The sequence below is a fragment of the Protopterus annectens genome, chromosome 13.part0 (genome assembly GCF_019279795.1).
Source record: "Protopterus annectens isolate FY-2018-M chromosome 13.part0, PAN1.0, whole genome shotgun sequence".
Taxonomy (NCBI): Eukaryota; Metazoa; Chordata; order Ceratodontiformes; family Protopteridae; genus Protopterus; species Protopterus annectens.
Window position 1 is genome coordinate 474,028,890 of NC_056747.1, and position 21,373 is coordinate 474,050,262.

Below are 21,373 nucleotides of genomic sequence, written 5' to 3' on the forward strand. Positions count from 1 at the left end.
TGCTTCCATTTAAAACTTGTTAGATCAAGGGACTTAATCTAGTCATTCTCCTATGCAAAAGTAAGAAAAAGGATATCAATTTTACTTATGCTCTGTATACTTTTACAACCAGTCCTTTACCTCAACAACGTACAATGATAGCCTGTTATGTTCAGCATGCTTTTGTCCAGGCTTTTTTAATAGTTTTACTCTTTCCTTCCTCTTCCCCCATCCTTATTGTTTTTCCAAACATTAATAACACAAATTAGAGCATATGCTTTGGAGTCCCCTTCAAGTTTAATAAAGTCACAGTCCAATATTTCCAGGTTTTCTTGTTCTGCCATTGTTCACAACTGTGATTGATACTTTGTAGTCCCCCATTTTTTTCATTAATTTTCAAGTTGCTGGTTTTCTTCCTGTTGATCTCCACTCCAGCCTCTGGTTAATTTCCAATATACTCCTGGTTCTTATAGTCAACTGTTGTACTTTTCTCTGTCTTAAGCATTTTCCTTTGAAACATTGGAAAGGGTTTTACTGGCATAGTCTCTCTGAATTTTATCAGAAGAATAAAAAGCAGGATCCTGTTGTTTGATAGCTCAGTTTTTGTTAAACAAACCTTTGTATTTCCTCCTCAGCATGTTCTGTACCAAAAAAAATTACTTTGACCCTCCTGGAAAGAATATTCTGAAGAAAGCTGGGTACAGCAGCTTGAATCTTGTACAAGCTTCTCAACATTACCTGATTGCTGGAATAAATTTACTCCTCCTGCCTGGTGTACGGTAAATCATTTTCCACAAACATTCTGCTGTCTCCAACTTTTAGTACTTCCTCTTTTTGCCTCAGTTTTGTCGGAATCAACTCTTTCTGCTGGTAGGATTGCATCTTCTATTAGAGGTCTTGGATGCTTTCTTATGGCCAGGTTTGGAGTGTACACATGTGCCCTTTCAGTTAACAACTGCTGAGGAATAATAGCAAATAAAATTCACTACGTGAAATGCCACAATAAGATAACTACACGAAGAAATGGCTCAAATATAAATATGGTCTTTAATTAAAAAGTTAAGCGCTTTCATCTAAAAAGTATAGACTTCATCAGAACACGAGTTCAACAGTTGATTGTTTAAATATAAAACGCAACCAATCACATCCAACAAAAAATTACCATAGTCAAAAAATGATTAATTTGATGTCGTATCCCCCTCATGAGTTTAGTAAATATCGTGAACAACCATATATTAAAAAGCAAAATATATATGCCTTTTACATTCTTGCTTCAATTATAGGTTTGATAGGTATATGACTGTTAATACCAGGTGGGGTAGTTGCATTTAAAAGTTATTTGCCATCTTACTTCCTTCTCACCTAATGTTATTATGTTACCCCCCCCCCCCCTAGACTGATTCAAAACTTCTAATAAGGCAAATTTAAAGGTAGAACAACCACTGTTGTCCCTAATATGCCTATATAATGCATTGCGTGCATCCTCTTTTCTAATAGCATATAAATGATTGTATATCCTATTTTTAAAAAAACTCTGTCTTACCCACATAGTAACTGGGGCATCCACAATACTTTGCAAAATAGACAACATTCTGTGTCTGACAATTCCCCCTCGTAAATCTCACGACAGTCTTGTTTTCTACAACCAGGGTTTTATCTTCCAGTATAGCATGGCATTGGTTGCATCGTACACACTTGGTGGTACCTCCCTTACCTACCTGTATATATGGTTGACCACTCTCAAATTTCCTTTTAAAGCTGCATCCAATCTTATGCACAAATATGGATTCATCCCCTACTAGTGAAAACATTTCTTGATCGCATTTCAAGATGTTCCAATTGTTTTTGATTATCTTTTTCACTTGCCCAGTGTTGTCATTAAAGGGTAATACACATGCTCTACTAAACTTGTTAGTGGTCGTGTCTTTCACTAGTGGATTACTATTCACCATTTCCCCTCCCAACAAAGGTTTGTACTTTTCCCCCCACTCGCTACTGACATATCTCACTGCATCCTCAACAACAGGGACAGGGTAACCTCTTTCTCTCTCTAAACATACAACCTATAACCAGAATTTTTAGAAAGGAGACTTTTGGAAACCCCTATCCTGGAGTATAACAGCTGCCATCCCCACAGACTAAAGAAAAACATTAAGGGACAATGTGTACGAGCTGCCAGTATGACCTCAGACTATCAAGAAATGTTAGAACTGCAATATATAAGTAGTATGTTGAGAGAGAGAGGTTACCCCTGCCCCTGTTAATGGTTTGGTTAATGGTGAAGACCATTGCCTTGGTTTTTGAAACACATTTCTGCGACCCTGCACCTGTTAAGGATGCAGTAAGATCTGAGTAGATTGGTAAGATATTGGATAACTTTACCAAAAATCAGCTGAATCTTTGAGATCGGAGTGTAATTTTTTCACATAAGAAATTTTATTAGTGGTTAAACACAGATTCAGAGGCTGTGGCCTATTCAGAATGTTCTGGAAGTGGGTCATTCAGTGGATGTCTCCCAGGAGATGGGGTCACAGCCAGCTTCACATTATGGCCTGACTTCTGATGTTAGATCCTTTATTTCTGCTGAATCTTCTGGCTGGGGACTTGCAGGTAATTGGATGTCTTTCATTTGACAGGATAGTCCGGGCTGGCCTTAGCCGAAATGACACCCTAGGCAAAGTAGTGCTCTGGCGCCCTTTAAGCCCCACCCACAACATACTCATGAAACGCTCCTATTTGAGACACCCACAGGTAGGTCACTCCCCAAGAAAGCCACTCCGGTCATTTCCTTGAATTTAAATGCATAGGAAGAAAGATACCTTGTAATGTAGTTAACCTGCAACTACTTTAGTACGTATTTTCAACTTTAAATACCAGAGACGGATCATGGTCAAATAGGGCCCTAGGCAGGGTAATAGACCACCCCCAGAGCAGTCCCTCCTGCAGCAACCTTGTACCCCTCCTAGCAGCAGCCCCCTCCTCAGCCATTCCGGTGTTATATTATTTGGTTATTTCTCACCAGTTAGCATGCATATGGTTCTCTTATTTGCTTCTGCAGTGATTACAGATATTGAAATAAAATAGCACAAACACAGAAAGCCATGTGCTAAACAAACAATATAGTCTAGCAATTAAAACAGACTTAGCATGAGCAGTAAACTTATCTGCCCTTGAAACTCATTTATTGAAATGGCATAAAAACCCACATTCATAGAAAATGTATCTGGCCAGTGTAGAATTAAGTTTACCTTTGTGCTGTTTTCAAAACAGACTCCTTCCACACAGATTTTTAGGGACATGTATACATGTATTTGTTGTTTGATTCACCTTATATTCCTTGCATAATACAGCACCACTTATTAGAATGTGTTTTAAATTTGTAGTTTTTAAACATTCTTTTAATAAGCAGTGAAACAAAATGTATGAACCAATAACAGTCCATTTCAGAAAATTTCAACCATAAAAGGACACTCTACTTCTGTCCATTACAACCCACCACTATCAGTCAATAAGCACAATCTCTGCAGAAGTAAAATTCATCCGAATAATTCTACATTAAACAGATTTGTAACTAATGAAGTGGCTGTTACTGGTAAACAACTTTAGATTTCTGTTTCATCTACAAATTCGGTGCTTGCTGCTGTTGAATTAATTGCCTACGTTACATGAATGACTGAAAAAACGACAAGTTCATAGTTACTAGGCATCTTATAGAAAGGAGGGCACACTAAGGAATGCAGAACCCCTATCCACCCTTAAAATGCAACAAATAATCAGCAACTAGGGCTTTACATACCATGCATCTATACCTCTCAACCTCTTAGCACAAGAAATCTGAACAAAGCCTAAAATAAAGGTGGGGGGGGGGGCAAAGGACTCCAAACAGGGGCACACATTATAAATATTGCTCTTACAGACTTTTAAATCTGCTAGAACAGCATTTGTCTTAGCATGACATTTTTGGAAGGAAATGAAGGCTGAAACTCAAATGTATGGCATTTAATTATTTAAATCCTCAGTGATTTGCCAGCAAACCACAAATTTTATGAGGAATAGACCAAAAATATGAGGCAAAAATATATAATCAAACAGAGATGCGTCGTACCATAAACTCAGCACAGTCAGAAACGAAGGACAGATTTTTAGTAAAGTGTTCTTAAAGGTGAAGCTAGCAAAATTCAGTATTGCTTAAATGGTAAAAAAAAAAAAAAAAACTTCCCTGGCACATTACAGAAACTAATGATTCATCACTAAGCAGAGATGTACAAAAATAGAATGGTTATCTATCAGTGCAGGTTATCTATATAAACAGGGTATAGCAAAAACAATAAAAAAAAATGGCAAAATCACATGTTATATACAGTGGTAAAATAGAACATTCACAGGAAGTTTCACCAGCTATGAGCATTGCGCTATGTAATCACATCAGTAATCAAGCAAAAAGCTAGTTATATGTGTAGACAAGTCACCCTAGCTACTAACCAAAGCACTGTAAAATCACGGAGACTTTCCTAAATCAAGAGACCAGAATGCCTACAGTGAATATAAACACTCCATGCAAAGTAACACAGTACCTGCAGATTCAGATAAATGAGACAGGCTGAAAGATCCAGATAAATTCTACCCTCAAGGTAATCTTGTTAACAAACACTGAAACAGTTTAATTCTGCCCTCAAGGTAATCTTGTTAAACACTGAAACAGTTAATCAGAGGTGCGTTGTTCCAGATTAGTTTAGGAGATGAGTGTATAATCCTTACCAATATCCACTGTAGCCAGTATAAAATACAATAACTCAATCGCAAAAAAGCACAAAAAGGGAGAGAATCGCAATAGTAAGCTGGTCACGCATCACCAAGGAACTCTGGTATCTGCTGTTATGAGGGCCAACAAAAGTATTGAAAGAAATGGCACAGATATGTTATAGGAGATTTTCAACCGGGCACACACATACTCTCTCTCCTCTGGCATACAGAAGCCCAGTTTAAACTTCCCAGACAGACACTTACATTTACCTTCTTTTTAAGCCGAATGACAACACACGTGCACATGGAATTACCCCCCTCATAACTGAAGTGCTAGTTTATAGGTTGGTACTAGGCTATCAGCCCTAGGGTCTACACAAGCCTAGCCAAAACAATTCCCCGGATATTTTTTCCCACAATATTTACTTCCCTGGACCCCTGTCTAGCAGGGCGACTGTTGTGATCCCTGGGGTGAATTTCCTATCTCCCATCCAATCGTCAAGGTTCCTCTTGAAGAGGGCCAGGGAGGCGTTCTGGGTCAGGAACCTATCCCTCCAGCATGTTTTGTTCATTGTGATGACAAGGTTTAGATCCCTGGAGCATGTGGCTTTGAGGGATTGGGATTTCTTTAAGTGGAGCATGTCCAACAGCTCAGGGTTTGACATGGCCTTGTATGTTAAGCAGAGATTGCCTCAAGAGTACACGATATGCCCAAGAGTATAGCTGGGTTTTTTTAGATGGTCAGCATAGGGCATCTGCTTTAGGCCTATGATTCTTTTAGTGAGGTATTTCTGCAGCCTTTCCAGCTGTTGCGGATGTCTTGTGAGGTACATACCAAATGGGGCGTTGTACTCTATAACAGGTCTAATGAGGGATGAGTACAGTGGGACAATGACCTCCTTTTTTCTGGATGAAAAGCCCTTAGTGATGAGGTGTGCCACATAGAAGGATTTCCTGACTGTTGTGACAATGTAGTTATCGAAGGTGAGACCACTGTCCACCTGTGTCCCTAAGTCTCTCTTCACCCTTTCGGCATTTAGTGTGCTGCCACCTATGTGGTAATTCATGGGTACATGTTTTTTCCCAAAGGGGATAACTATACATTTCTTGGCATTAAGCTTGAGCCCATGGCTCTGGCACAAAGCATCTGTTTCCGTAAGGCCCTTTTGTAGAATATCCACATCATTTGGTGATTCAATGACGACTCCCAGTTTGCAGTCATCTGTGAACTTTGTTAGCCAGAGTTCCTTAGTGTTGGCCTGTACTTCAGAGAAGTAGATGCCAAACAAGAGTGGTCCCAGGATTGAACACTGAGGTACTCCACTTGTCTGGAGCTGGATTTGGAGTCTGCTACCTTTACAGTCTGGATTCTGTCAGTAAGCCAGTTGGCAACCCATCGAGTGACGTAGGGATTTATGCCCAGCTAAGTAAGTTTATCTATATACATACTGCATATCTATCTTGAAACACCATCAGTACACTGCAAGACTCAGTTGCCATCCTCTGAATACGATGCACACAAGTAAAATGGTGGGGGAAATGGTAATTGTAAAGAATACAGGACCATGTGCACCTGACATTATGAATACAGTATCTGTATACGACAGATGTTTTGGCATTGTATGCAATTTTTACTTTCTGTAAGGCCATTATAAGTTGGGGTAGCATCCCATCATCATCTGCCTGATTCTCAAGGAACAAGTCTAGAGGACCCCATTACCAAAAAATAAAATAACAATTTGCCTCAAGTACCATAAAACATTTTTATAAATAATGTTGCTGTAACATACAGATGTTAAGTTGTCAATCTCGCCTTCATTCTTGCTGGATGGGTTCGGAGCCGATCCTCGGCTCTGACTCGGCACTTGCTTTAGCTCGAGAACTCCTTTTACCAGCTCGAGGCAACCCTATATCCCATGATGCAAGGCGGAACTACCTCAGATCTCGTTTGCCGCTTAGCGAAAGAGGTCTCCTTTGCCAGCTGAGGTAAGTTTTTTCTTGTGAAATAAGAAAAAATGTAGTTAGGGGTTTAATTTCCCTTTTAGTGTCAGTTTAGTCTGTAGTTAGTTACAGCCCACCCTATTCCCTTGTTTTTAAACCTTTTATAATCTTTTATCTAAAGTTTTTTTAGTCAGGCCTAATTCCCCATTGCTTATTCCCTTCCTGTGTGTTTGTGTAAGGGATTAAATTGTGTGTTTGTTGGGATTGTTTGTGTTTCCATCCTCCTAGGATGTCAAAAGAAGGCAAGGTCTCAGGCTTCAAGAAGTGTGACCAGTGCTGTCAGAAAATGTCTCTGACAGGCGGTCACACTTCTTGTGTTTATTGCCTGGGGCCTTTGCACCTGCAGGACTCCTGTGCTTTATGTCATGCTTTTAGCCAGAGAGTCCTGCAGGAAAGGAGGAATAAACTCATCCTCCGAGGCTTACTTAAGCCTGAAGGTTCTCCTCCTAAATTAGGGTCAGGAAAACCTCCTAAACCACCGAAGACTCAGGCTACAGTGTCCAAGCCTCCTTCGGTGGCTCCGGCTCCGTCGGAGCCGACATCGGCTCCGGCTGGAGCCGATACATCTTCTTTGCAAGTAGTGGGTTCGGCGCCGACCGGCTCCGACACTCTGACTACTGTGGCCTTGTCGGCTCCGGCTGGAGCCGACACTTTATCCAGCATCGGAGCCGAGATATCCTCGGCTCCATCTGGGGTTCAAGGGACTTCGGCCCGATGGCTTCGACCCGTAAGAGATCCCGGTCCCCTTCTATACTGAGTATCCACTCGGCTCCGGGGTCTCCTCTTTTGTCGGAGCGGAGCCATCGGAGCCGATCTTCGAGATCTTCCAGGCTGTCTGACCACGATTTAGAGAGGGTGGTAAGCAGGCTGTTGAAGTCTCAGGCACTGGCCCAAATGCTCCATAGCCCGTCTCAACAGACTTCGGCTATAGCCCCAATCCTTGAACTTCCTCCTCCGACTCCACACCGCAGTTCGGAGCCGGAGCTTCTCGGGACAGTGACTGTTTCGATGCCGGAGCCGATACATCCTTCGGCTCCGTCGTCCTCGGCTCCGATCTCCTCCTTGAGACCTTCCTTGGAGGGATCTGGTCGTCAGGTTTCCACTGTCGGCTCCGAGGGGGCTAGTGGCATCGGACCCTTGTCCGACCCCGCTCTCCCTCTCAGGGCTTCGGCTTTGGTAAGCTCGGCGCCGACTTCGGTCTCGGAGCCTTCTCTCTCTTTGGAGCCGGCCATTCCTGTTTCTTCGGAGCGGGTGTGTTCCGGCCTCCCGGGGAGAGGAGCTTTTGAGGTGATGAGGAGTGTCCTGGCCTCTGAGCCTGGTCAACGGTCCATCCCTCTAGCTCCTCCCTCTTCAGTGCCTGCAGGTGCCTCTTGCTCACAGGCCCAGGGATCCATCGCCCCAGGTTTCCCCACTGGGAATTTCCTCCTCTACGAGGTTTCTCCTGATCCTGCAGGGGAACCCCCTCGGAAGAGGACGTGTAAGAGGAAACACACAGACTCCCCTGAGTCTATTACATCTGATACCGACTTAGATGAGTCGGAGGGTTCCCCACGGTCCCCCTCTGAGGATGTCTCTTTTTCAGACATCCTTGAGCTCCTCAAACAGAGGGGAATTGGCCTCCATTGACCCCTCCGAGGATGAGTCGGTATACCTGGAGGCTTTGGATCCCGACCCTCCACCTCCTGGGTGTCTCCGCCTTCGACCCACTTATGCAGGTAGTGGCTCGTAAGGCGTGGCGCTCCAGATTCTGTGGAACCTGTCCCCAGAAGACCATCCAAATTCATTACGGCCCCTTCGGACAAACAGTTCCTTTCAAGGGTGTTCCGGTGGATGCTATGGTGGTGGCGGCTGCCACTAAGAAGGAACTGGCGGATCCTTCAGTACCTGTCCATCCTCCTAATAAGGACTCTAGGACCATGGACAGGTATGGAAAGCGGATGTTTTCTTCAGCGACCTTTGCTATGCGTTCGCTGAATTATCTTTGTCACTTCACCAGGCTTCAACGAGATGTTCTCAAGGAACTGGGAGAAGTAGTCCAGGATCCTTCTGCTGCTGGGGCTCAGGAAAAGATTGCCTCGCAGCTTGCTATCCTGAATTCCATATCTAACTCCTCCATGCGGCTCATATCCTATGCGGCCGACGGAGCGAGCAGAGCCGCAGGCACAGGAGTTGCTCTTAGACGCCAAGCCTGGATGCGACTTTGTAATTTTGCGGACCCCTTTAAGGCATCCTTCACTAATACCCCCTTTGATGGTTCGGCTTTGTTCGGACCTCAGGTGAAGGATACCTTGACCAGGTGTGAGCAGGACGGTAAAACTCTTTCTGCCGTTGGAGTCCAGTTTTTCACTCCTTCTAGACCATACCCCAAGGGTCAGAAGGGGGGGAAGATGTGGTTCTGTAAAGCCCAAGGAGCTACACCGGACACATGTGGTCAGTTTACCCCCAGAGGCAGAGGGGGTAACAATAATAGACGCCGCCCTAGAGGCAGGGGTCCTCAGAACCAGGGCAACAGGGAGTCTCTTCCTGAGAAGCCCTTTCAGCATCCCTGAGGTGTTGCCCGACTGTCCACCCTTGGAGGCAGTCGGGGGAAGGATTTCGCTGTACCCAGTAGCCTGGCAATCCCTATCTCAAGAGATGTGGGTACAGTCGATTATATCCGAGGGTTACAAAATCCCCTTCGAAAGGTTTCCTGTACCTCTACAATCCCTTCCAGACATCTCACCCGGTCAAAGGGATTTGGCAGAACAGGAGGTTTCAAAGCTCCTAGAAAAAAGAGCCGTCCAGGCTGTGCCAGCAGACCAGGTAGGATCCGGCATCTACTCCAGATTCTTTTTGGTCCCCAAAAGGACGGGAGATTGGAGACCAATATTAGACCTGAGCAATCTGAACAGATTTGTCAAGAAGGCAAGATTCCGGATGGTCACGCTTCAGTCCATTCTGCCCTTTCTGGGCAAGGACAACTGGATGTGCTCTATAGACCTTCAGGATGCGTACTATCACATAAAGATTCACAGACGCTCCAGAAGGTTTCTCCGCTTTCGGCTAGGGACCAGTCATTACCAATTCAGAGCCCTGCCCTTTGGCCTCACTTCAGCCCCAGAGTGTTTACCAAATGCATGGCAGTGGTCACAGCTCATCTGAGACGTCGAGGATTCCAGGTGTTTCCCTATTTGGACGACTGGCTCCTCTCCGCCACCACCAAGTGTCAGCTCCTTCAGTCCAGAGACTACACTCTACAGCTTTGCAGGAGTTTGGGAATTTCAGTAAACTTCGAAAAATCTTCTCTGCTGCCTTGCCAATCTATCACCTTTATAGGCGCAGAATTAAACACCGTCAAAATGTTAGCCAGACTAACAGATCAAAGAATTCTGGACATCCAAAAATTTGTTCGGCTTCTTTTGCAAAGCAACAAGATCAAAGCCAGATTTATACTGAAGGTTCTAGGTCTTATGGCTGCGGCCATTGTTCTTCTACCACTAGCTCGCTTCCACATGCTTCTTCTGCAGTGGATGCTATTCACGCAGTGGTCGTACCACAGTCTCCCGATGAGGCACGAAATCTTGGTAACACAGTCGTGCCGAGCTCATCTGAACTGGTGGATATCTTCCCCTCTTCTTCATCAGGGCCGACCCTTTATTCCCCCTCCTCCAGTTGCCACGGTCACTACGGATGCCTCTCTGATCGGGTGGGGGGGGCATTATCAGGGCAGGATGGTCCACGGGACGTGGCAACCCATAGAATACCATCTGCACATAAATGTCCTGGAGATGAGAGCAGTGCTTTTAACGTTGCAAGCCCTCAACGACTTTCTTCCCACGGGGACTATTGCAGTACAGACGGACAACATGTCCGTAGTCTGGTACATCAACAAGCAGGGCGGGACCAGGTCCTATCCGTTATGTCGAGAAGCTCTCAGACTTTGGCAGTGGGCGATCTCTTCTCAGCGGTTTCTGATAGCAACGCACATCCCCGGCAGGTCCAACCTATTAGCGGACAGGCTGAGCAGATCCATTCTGATGCCTCACGAGGTCTCTCAATCAATCTGTAGTGGATCAGATTTTTCGAAGTGGGGCACTCCTTGTTGCGATCTTTTGCTACTCCTCAAAACAACAAGTGCCCGATTTCTTCACTCTCTTTCCCCTTCCAGGCCAACCCCTGAGAGACTCTCTAACCCAGGATTGGCCCCGGGGACTTCTGTACACTTTTCCTCCTTTTCCCTTGATTCCACAAGTCATTCAGAAAGCCACCGTTTTGAGAGCCAAGTTGATCCTCATTGCCCCATATTGGCCTCGACAAATTTGGTTTCCGTCTCTGCATCGTCATCTTCTGGTGCAGCCCTGGCATCTGGACCCAGTTCCGGATCTCTTGATCCACCAATCGGGTCAGCAGCACCGGGCCATTCATTCTCTCAACCTCACTGCTTGGTTGCTCCACTTCCTACCCCAGCCAGGCTACCGATGATTTCGGACTCAGAGACATTTTAGTCTCTTCCTTGAAGTCGTCCACTAGGACTGTATATGCTAGCAAGTGGCGACGTTTTTCTATTTGGGCGAATTCCAGAAATATTGACCCCTTTACTGCTCCTGTACATTCGGTTTTAGATTTCCTGGCGGAGGTTTTTCATTCAGGATCCTCGTCATCTACAGTCAAAGTTCAACTGGCTGCTATTTCTAAGTATCATGTTGGCCTGCATGACAATAACATTATGTCTCATAGGTTATGCAAGGCCTTTCTCAGAGGAGTTTTCCTCCTAAAACCACCTATAAAGCATCCTCCTCCGCAATGGGATCTGAACTTAATGTTGGCATCCTTGATACTGCCTCCCTTCGAACCGTCTGCTTCATGTTCTTTGAAGTTATTGACCTGGAAAACTATATTTTTACTGGCTGTCACTTCTGCAAGAAGGGTTTCCGAGATTCAAGCTCTCTGCATTCGTTCCCCTTATTTGGTTTTTCATAAGGACAGGGTATCATTAAGAACTAACCCTTCCTTTCTTCCCAAAGTCGTATCTCAAACCAACATTAACCAATCTATAGACCTACCAGTCTTTTTCCCAAACTATTCCGACAGAGCTGAACAGAAACTGCATTTTTTGGATGTCCATCGTCAGCTCAGGTACTATTTGCATAGAACTAAACAATTCAGAAAATCGGACCAATTATTTGTCTCCTATGCAGAAAACAGGATAGGTCAGTATCTAAAGTGACCTTATCCAGATGGTTGACTTCCACTATTTCCTATGTATACTCTCTCAGGGGCAAACAGCTATCTTCTAAGCCTAAAGCACACTCAACCAGGAGTCTATCCACTTCTGCAGCTTTTCAGGATAGACTACCCATTGATACCATTTGTGCAGCAGCTACTTGGGCCACGCCTCATACCTTTGTTTCTCATTACAAGTTGGACTTGGTCTCTAGAGATAGGGCCAGTTTTGGTTCCACAGTTCTCAAGAGTCTGTTCCATTGAGCCACCCGGGATACAGGTGCTAGGGACGCGGTCCCATCCAGCAAGAATGAAGGCGAGATTGACAACTTAACATTTAGAAGTTATGTACCTACCATAACGTTCCATGTTAGTTGTCTTCTCGCCTTCTTTCTTGGCCCCTCCCTCCTTCCCCCTGGCCTGGACAGATCTTGGAGAGTTCCTATTAGATTGTTTCCTCCGATACGTTGTTAGGAGGATTTCTTTTAGGAACCATTGTTCCTAATTCTTTTAGGATAGTCTTTAGCAGGGTAAGTTAGCTACCAAACGAGATCTGAGGTAGTTCCGCCTTGCATCATGGGATATAGGGTTGCCTCGAGCTGGTAAAAGGAGTTCTCGAGCTAAAGCAAGTGCCGAGTCGGAGCCAAGGATCGGCTCCGAACCCATCCAGCAAGAAAGAAGGCGAGAGAAGACAACTAACATGGAACGTTATGGTAGGTACATAACTTCTAATTTCTTGACAGACTATGAAAAAGCAATTAAGTCACTAGCATAAAGTTTATCTTCACTAAGGTGGCAGCAAGTTGATCATTATTGACCATCATAAGGGAATCTTAAATTATAGATATACCACGCGCACTCTAATCTGGTCAAAGTCTTTGTCAAATTATGCCTTTTTGTAACCTCCTGGACTGCACTGGTTGGAAGCCATTATTGCTCTAGCCTATCGGTTTTGTTGCATTTCATTTATTAACTCTAACTGGGAAGTGAGTGAAAACAAAACACGGAGTCCAACTGACATTCAGTTAAAATAAACACTTTCTGACCCAACGTGTATCATTGCAGAGCAATGACAAGGTAAAACATCCAAGAGACGATGAATGGATATGAAGAATCATAGCTCTCAACCAATTAGGGATATATCCTGAAGTGATCAGAGACTCTACGAAAATACTAATACTACTGAGACAGTGACTGACCGAATAGAGACTGTGAACTGATATACAATTTCTGAAGTAAAAAAAAAAAAAAAGTCTTAATTTACTACTGCCATTAATTGTAATTCAATCACTACCTTTTCTCCAAAAGTCACCAGTTTTAGGTGGGATGAAGAGAGGCAAAGCTGAAGTACAGGTAAAAATCAAAGATAGTTGAGAGGTACGTGAAAAATATGGTTTACAAGTGTGTTGCCATGCAAGCAAGTCCCTTTTTTTTTCTGCACATCCCTCAAGCAGTGCAGGTTTACTCAAACTAAAGTATGAATGCCCTGTGTTGTAAGCAACTTACGTAAAGGAGACACTGCTGCATATATAAATAAATATTTTATTATAGTATATGAGAGGGGCAGAGAATCGGAGGAAAATGATGGGCAAGGGAGACTGATGGAGGCAGGAGTTCGACACAGTGCACTTTTGTAGCACAAAGTAGAAGTTTCTGACTACACTCCTAATGGAGGCTTGCACAGAACAGTCCCTTAACACTTCACGCTGGGCACGAGACTGTCAGAGTATATTCACAACACTAAATGTTTCCATAAGCCGAGGGAACCACGAGCGGCCCCAATCATAAAGCTTCAAATAAAAGCAAACAAACAAAAAAAAAAAACAAAACTCCAGACTACTTTTCCAGCCTTTAAATGGTACCATGGCCAAAGCCAAAACAATGACCTGAATCCCGAAATAACCCTAACACATATCAGTACACTAAATGGATTTACCTGTACTTCTCTGTTTTTCACCACTTCTGATTTAGCATTTACAGTCTAACGTACCAAACCAGCCACCTTCCAACCGGCCGTTACAGCTGTTCAAGTCTCCAGCCGTAGTTGATTTCCGCGCGCAACTTGGAACATCTTTACATCCATGTCGGCGTGTACGTGATGCATGTACGTTCCTCCTTAAAGGAGAAGACTTCACTACCGTGGAATGAAGATTTTTTTTTCTCCCCCCTTCTGGTCAACCTGCAGGTATAGAAGTGGGAGGGCTCTTGCTCTTCCCCCTCACACTGATTCTGGCGCCCTAATGTTTACGTATTTATTTTAATTAATTTACTGTTCATATTATGGGTTCGCACACATAATAAGAAAAGTAAGTTGATTAAAATAAACGGAAATTGCACCCTTTAGGAGGCTGTTCTCACTTTTGATGATGCGTGGTAACTTGTGGTGACCATGTCAGTCAGCTTGCAGGCAGTTTTGAGTAATTTCAGGCACCTGCATGATATGACCTTCACGCATTCTGTGGTCAAAGTGTGTGCGTCTGTTATCTCTGCACAATGCGAATTCACATACACAGGGTTATGGCTAGGCATTAGCTGGGCACCACTCCGTTAAAGGAGTGTTACATCTTTCTCCTTCTAAGAGCCCTTCCCCTGTAGCTTGTACTTAGTGGTTTACAGGCTTGTTAGGCTACCATTTAAGCCTACCATCTTAATGGCATTATGGTTCCTTTCAAAGGAGATTATGCTTTGCTTTTCTTTTCTGTCTGTGTAGTCATTGGGCTTCAGGAGATTGTGAATGAAATCATGCCTGTTTTCAAAAAAGCAGGTTGTATGTCAGGATGATATTTGAAATTGTTTCTCATCCCTTTTACCTATTACATTTTTTTTTCTTTACAGGGTTTGGGAGCTAGTTGGGAATAGGGTCCCTGACAGTGTAGATGTGCACTGTCAGCTTAAATCATATCTATACTGCACTGTGGCTAAATGTGCAATCAAAGCCTTTTTCATTTCCCATGTTTATTTCAATATTCTCTCAATTACATATGCCTATGCATGATTTTTGTTGTTTTGCCCCAGTGCATGCTGATCATCAAGCCTTCCCCCAGTCAGACATATACTGTTTGAGGAGGGTGCTATCATCCAGGCAGCTATGGAGGGTATGTTATGTTGTTGCTGACATTTCTGCAGTCATTTTTCTGACCCAAGCACACCCTAGGTGGTGAAACCAGCAATTCCGTGTGTACCTGCAGGGGCTAATAGTTTGGGTAGTCATGTCATGTCTTCTTGGTGCTGGCTTCCTACATCATAGCGGGCCTCCATTCTTTAGCTGAAACTGTCTTAAAATCATGAGCTGGTCGGGAACCACTGTCCCTAGTGGCTGTCCCCCCTGCTTTTACGGCATTGCATTCCTGATGTGAGCATAAAACTCTGGACTGTAGCCAAGGCTTTATTTGTCTGTCACCAGTGAAGACCATTGCCTTGGTTTTTGAAACACATTTCCGCGACCCTTCCTGGAAAATAGTGCTGAAGGACTTCCCTTTTTGAGCTCCTTGCTCAGTTCTGGTGGTTACTGCTTGAAATTCAGCTCTATCTGGGGCCCATCAAGGAAAGTCACTGATGTTAAATTTAACATTAAACTGACATGTTCTGTTTTACTAGGTAGTGTACATGGTTACTTTCCTTGATGGGTTCAGACATCTTTCCCCTTGTATATTGTGTGCGTATTCCACAGTATTTGCTTTTGGAATGTGTTCCTTTAGGTTTGGCAAGTGTATACTTCTGTATTGGTTGATTAATAATAAAGCTGTAAAACATTCGCCCTTGATTGTGAGGGGAGGTGCACACTAGTTGCAGAGGCGTGAAGGAGGTGCACACTAGTTGCAGAGGCATGAAGGGGCTGGCAGATGGGATGCACTTCCTTTTGCATAAAGCTTATTACATTATGATGTGTGCCTGTATGGGTGTTTGCAGTTTATGAATGCAGCCCTTCACAAATATTTGCTGAATTTTGATTTGTGGATATGCTGTAACCAAAACACCCAGCAAGAAGAGTCCTGTCGTGGTAATCTGTTGTGGTTAGAATATGTCTTGTAGACAAGTGTTCTACCCTTTTGTTTTTCCACTGGAACACCTTTTCCTTATTACACTCAAAACATTTATGCAAAAAGTATTGATTGCAAGTAATGTGCATTTCATTTTGTGGAAATTGTTTTATTTAATTTGTGTTTACATTTTTTTTTAGGTAGAACGTGAAGCTTTTCCTCTAGATAAAATTATTAAGGCAGCAGGTACAGAACGCGAGTTTGGAAATCACCTTTTTCGACAGAAGCAGTATTATGATGCCAAAGACAGATATAAACGGGTAGGACAGATATATTCATTTCTTGTACTTGTATGCTGCTTGTTAATTGCCATCCTTAAGTTGTTTCTGTTCCACTTCCTGTTGGTGGTTCCATTTCAGCTTATTTACACATGTTCCCACTTTAAAGCAACCCTTTATCATCAATGTGAAGAAATATTATCATTTGATCCAGTGTTTGATGGGTACCAGTTCCATCCTCGGAACCAAGTGGGCCGTTATAAGAAGCTCGTGCCTACCAAAAAATTCTCAAGCTAAGCTTACCCATGGTGCCCCTCTATCACCTCGGATCTCATTTGCTGCATATACTACAGGAAGTATCAAACCAGGTCTCAAGCTATGTCATTTAAAAATGTTTATTTCAAAAATATTCTCTTGCTTACTTTCATGTGAAGTTGTTCAATCTCGCCGTTTCTTCTTACACGTGGGTACGGAGCCTATCCATCGGCTCCGAGTCGGCCGCTTTCCAAGCTCAAGATCTTTCAGTAGCTCGAGGCACAGCACCTGTCCCATGATGCTCTCTGACTAACCCTCTGATCTAGTTTGCCGCTGCAACGGATCACAAGTCTTCAGTGTGCTCGAGCCAGTGAAAGTTAAGAAGCTTTTCTACAGCTAAGTTTACCTTTTTAAATAGATATATCTGTTTTTCTACCAGTATCCCTTGTCATACTATCTTTTTTTTTTAGGGCTTTGCCCTTTTCAGTGTGTTTATTGGAGCGGGTTGCTCTGGGCCTTGCTCTCTCTTCAGTTGGTTTCATCCTTCGCTATAGTTGTGCAGGAATCTAAATTTCTTCTTATCCCTTTTTGACTAGTTTAATTGTTGCTTATTATTGGATTGTACTGTTGTACTTATATTATCAGGGCTCTGATAATTGTCTTTCTTGATGTTTCTATTTTTTTTGTGTTGGATAGTACTTTTGTACTTGAAATTACCTGGGATCTGTTAATTATGCTTACTTTATGGACATGATGGCTGACCAAAAGCAAAAGTCCTGATTTAAAAGATGTGACCGTGGACAAAAAATGTCAATAACAGATAACCACATTTCCTGTGTGTATTGTTTGGGACCTATCCATTTGCAGGAGGATTGCTCCATCTGCCACTCTTTTAGTGGCAGAGTTCTGTTAGAGAGACGTAGGAAACTTATTGATCGAGGTCTCTTAACACCTGGGTTTCAAGAAGCTTTGGACAAGTCAGACCAGACCTCCAAGTCTTCTAAAGGGTTGAAGTTGTCTCGAGTGTCCTCTGAGCCTAAGTCTTTGACTTCGAGCACCTCTGTTAAGGTTCGGTCACCGGTTCCTAGGTCTTCGGAACCGTGTGCCGAACCGATCATTCGGAGCCATTTGGAGCCAGTATTGGAGACTTTAAAATCTCCAATACTTAGATCTGTAGCTTCTTCGACCCGATCTTCAAGGATGTCAGATATGGATGTGGACCATGTGGTGCACAGGCTCTTTGAGAACCCGGCATTGGCTAAACTGCTCTCTGCTTTGTACCAACTGGGTTCGAGCCCTGTTCCTTCCCCATTGCCTGTGACTATTCCTCCTCCGAGCCTACCCAGGCCTTCGGAGCTGGCAGATCTGATGGTTGTGGAGCAGAGTCCTGTTCCAGTGACTTCAGTTTCACTCACCCTGACCTCTTCAGTGCCGTCTGAAGAGTCTCTGATCCGACACTCTCTCGTCTGTTCCGGGGGGGGGGGGGGTCAAACCTAAGTGTCTCTTCTGACACTTCCCCTCGGGGCTTGGGCGCAGGTGAGCTCGCCTTCGGCCTCGGCACCTGCGAGGCCCTCATCGTCTTCGGAACCGGTGGCTTCCTCGGGCCGAGTCTCCGGGGCCTTTGATGCCATGAGGAGAGTGTTGTCTGTTCAGACTCACACTACAGGTTTCTCCTCTTCCTCCCTGAAGATGCAGAGTTCTGCCTTTTCGTCTAAAGCACCTAAGGGATGAGACCCAGAGCCTCAGTTATCCCCTGTGGGTGACCCCTGCTCTACTGAGACTTCACTGGCTGCCCCCACCGATGAAGTTTCCGGAAAGAGACTCTGCAAGAGGAGGCATTCGGATTCCCCTCAGGAATCCTTGACATCAGACACCGATTTAGAGGAATCAGAAGGGTCCCCACGGTCCCCCTCTGAAGATGTCTCCTTTGCGGACATCCCAGAAATGCTTAAGCAGAGGGGTGACTGGCGGTCCATTCGCCCTACTGAGGATGAGTCTGTGCTCCTGAAGACCTTTGGGTCTCAGCCCTCCACCTCCTGGGTTACTCTGCCCTTCGACGAACTAATGTATCTGGTCGCTCGAATGGCATGGGAGTCCCCTGACACCATGGAACCAGTCCCTCGGAGGCCCAATAAATTCATCACTGCCTCTCAAGAGAAGTTGTTCCTCACCAAAGGAGTCCTTGTTAATGCCATGGTGGTGGCAGCGGCCAATATCAGAGACTTCTGCTACTGTCCATCCTCCTAATAAGGATTCCAGGATGATGGACAGATACGGGAAATGTATTTTTAGTTCTGCGACATTTGCCATGAGATCGCTTAACTACTTGACCCATGTTACCCGCCTTCAACGAGATGATCTTCAAGAACTCGGAGATACTCTGAAGGGTAACACAGATGAGGCTATTTTGGGAAGGGTTACAGCCCAGCTTTCTACCTTTAATTTCGTAGTCAACTCATCCATGCAGCTCATTTCCTATGCAGCCGAGGGATCGAGTCGAGCAGCAGGTTCAGCGATTGCTCTGCGGGGACAGTCCTGGATGCACTTGTGCTCCTTTGCGGAAGCCTTCAAGTCTTCCTTTGTCAGTACCCCATTTGATGGCTCTTCATTGTTTGGGCCTAAAGTCAAGGAGACCCTCACTAGGTGTGAGCAGTAAGGAAAGACTCTATCTGCCATAGAAGTCTGTTTTTCCACCCCTACTAGACCATACCCCAAAGGGCAAAGACGTGGAGAAATGTGGTTCCGGAAGTCCCAAGGAGCTTTCCAGAACACACTTAGTGAACCCCCCTTCAGGGGCAGAGGAGGGGGCAATAATGGAAGACGCCGCTTTGGCAGCAGAGGGAGTCTGCAGAACCAGGGTGACAGGGAGCAGTTTCCCAGCAAGCCCTATCAGTGCTCCTGAGAGGAGGCCTGACTGTCCTACTCTGGAGGCAGTCGGGGGTTGCTTGGCTTTGTACCCAGATGCCTGGCTAGGAATTACATCAGATTCTTGGGTACAAAACATAGTTACCAGAGGTTACCTCATTCCCTTTGTAGAACAACTGTCACCTACAAAAAAAATCCCAGATGTTCCACCCAGTCTGAGGAATCGAGCAGTCACAGAAATTCAATACCTGCTAGAAACGAGTCATCCAGCCAGTCCCGCCGGACCAGATAGGATCCGGAACTTACTCCAGGTTTTTTTTTTAGTTCCAAAGAAAACTGGACTGGTGGCCCATTTTAGACCTCAGCAAACTCAATACATTTGTAAAGTAGTAGTTCCGGATGGTCACGCTTCAATTGATACTCCCATTCCTGGGAACAGGCGATTGGTTGTGCTCTTTAGATCTCAAGGATGCGTACTACCACATCAAAATGGCCAGACCATCCAGAGATCACTTGCGTTTCCAGCTGAGGGCCAGTCATTACCAATTTCGAGCTCTGCCCTTTAGCCTCACTACAGCCCCCAGAGTGTTCACCAAATGTATGGCAGTGGTTATGGCTTACCTGAGGTGTCTAGGATTCCGGGTGTTTCCGTATCTGGACGACTGGATCCTATCCGCCACCACCTGGCATCAACTCATCCAGTCCAGGGATCATACGATCATTCTCTGTTCTCGGTTAGGAATAACCATAAATTTTGAAAAATCTGCTTTATTACCATCGCAGCAGATCTCATTTATCGGAGCAGACCTAGACACCACCACCGCCCTGGTCAAATTACCTCTAGAAAGAGTCACCTCCCTAAGAAATCAAGTGTCATGCTTGCTACAAGAAAAGTAAGTACCTGCTTCTCAGGTGTTAAAACTCTTAAGCACAATGGCAGCATCCCTCATAGCAGTACCTCTGGGCTGGATGCACATGCGGATACTCCAATGGTTGCTTTTCACCCAGTGGTCCTACCAACAGCTTCTGATGTCATTCAAGATTCTATCGATTGATGCTTGCAAAAGAGACCACCTCTGGTGGTTGAACAGCCACCAGGTTGACAGTAGGTCGACCGCTTGTATTACCCACTCCAGTAGCCACGCTGACCAGATGCTTACCTGATAGGGTGGGTGGGGGGGCTTTTTCAGTGAAATTCTGCCCCAAGGCACTTGGTCAGAGATAGAATGTCATTTGCACATCAACGTCCTGGAGTTGAGAGCAGTGCTTTTAGCGTTGCAGCACTTTCACGACTCTACCTCAGGGGACAATTGCGATTCAGACAGACATGTCGGTATTCAGATACATCAACAAATGGGGGAACCAAATCTTACCCCTTATTCCGAGAAGCTTTGAGGATTTGGAAGTGGGCTGCATCCATCGGGCGCTTTCTATTCGCAACGCACATTCCAGGGAAATCCAACGTGATAGCGGACAAACTGAGCACAGCAATTTTGTTACCCCACGAGTGGTCCCTCAAACAAAATGTGGCGGAGGGGATATTCGGCAGATGGGGCCAGCCTTGCTGCAACCTTTTTGCATCTCCGATGAATGCCAAATGCAGAAACTACTTTGCCCTCAATCCTCCACTGGGGGATTCACTTGTGCACGATTGGCCCTCTGGTCTCCTGTATGCCTTTCCTCCAACTCCACTGATTCCCAGATTCTTGATGAAAGCAAAGGGCTCAGGAAGGACAGTTATTCTGATAACCCCCTTTTGGCCTCGGCAGATATGGTTCCCCTTTCTTCACCAATATCAGCTGAAAGAACCTTGGTTTCTGGACCCAGTGCCAGACCTTCTGACGCATTCATCAGGAGTTCTTCGGTCCCTCAAACTGACCACTTGGCTGCTCCACTTCCCAACCTAGCCAGGTCATATCTTTCTTCCGAAGTTCAACATATTCTGGTTTCCTCTCATAAGATCTCCACTAGGAAACTGTACAGTAGTAAATGGAAACATTTTGTGTACTAGGCCTCTCAACGTGATATTGATCCATATGTTGCCCCTCTTGATATGGTTCTGGAATTTCT

General features: G+C 44.7%; 1 protein-coding gene across 5 annotated transcripts in view; it reads left to right on the top strand.

Annotated features, from left to right (window-relative positions):
• FKBP6 (FKBP prolyl isomerase family member 6 (inactive)) overlaps positions 1-21,373 on the top strand; it is a 1,232,999-nt gene that overhangs the window by 622,078 nt on the left and 589,548 nt on the right. For all 5 annotated transcript variants that reach the window (XM_044054115.1, XM_044054116.1, XM_044054114.1 and 2 more), the window contains exon 5: positions 16,106-16,225. In XM_044054115.1, the coding sequence (XP_043910050.1) occupies positions 16,106-16,225 (120 nt within the window). The remainder of the gene's footprint in view (positions 1-16,105; positions 16,226-21,373) is intronic.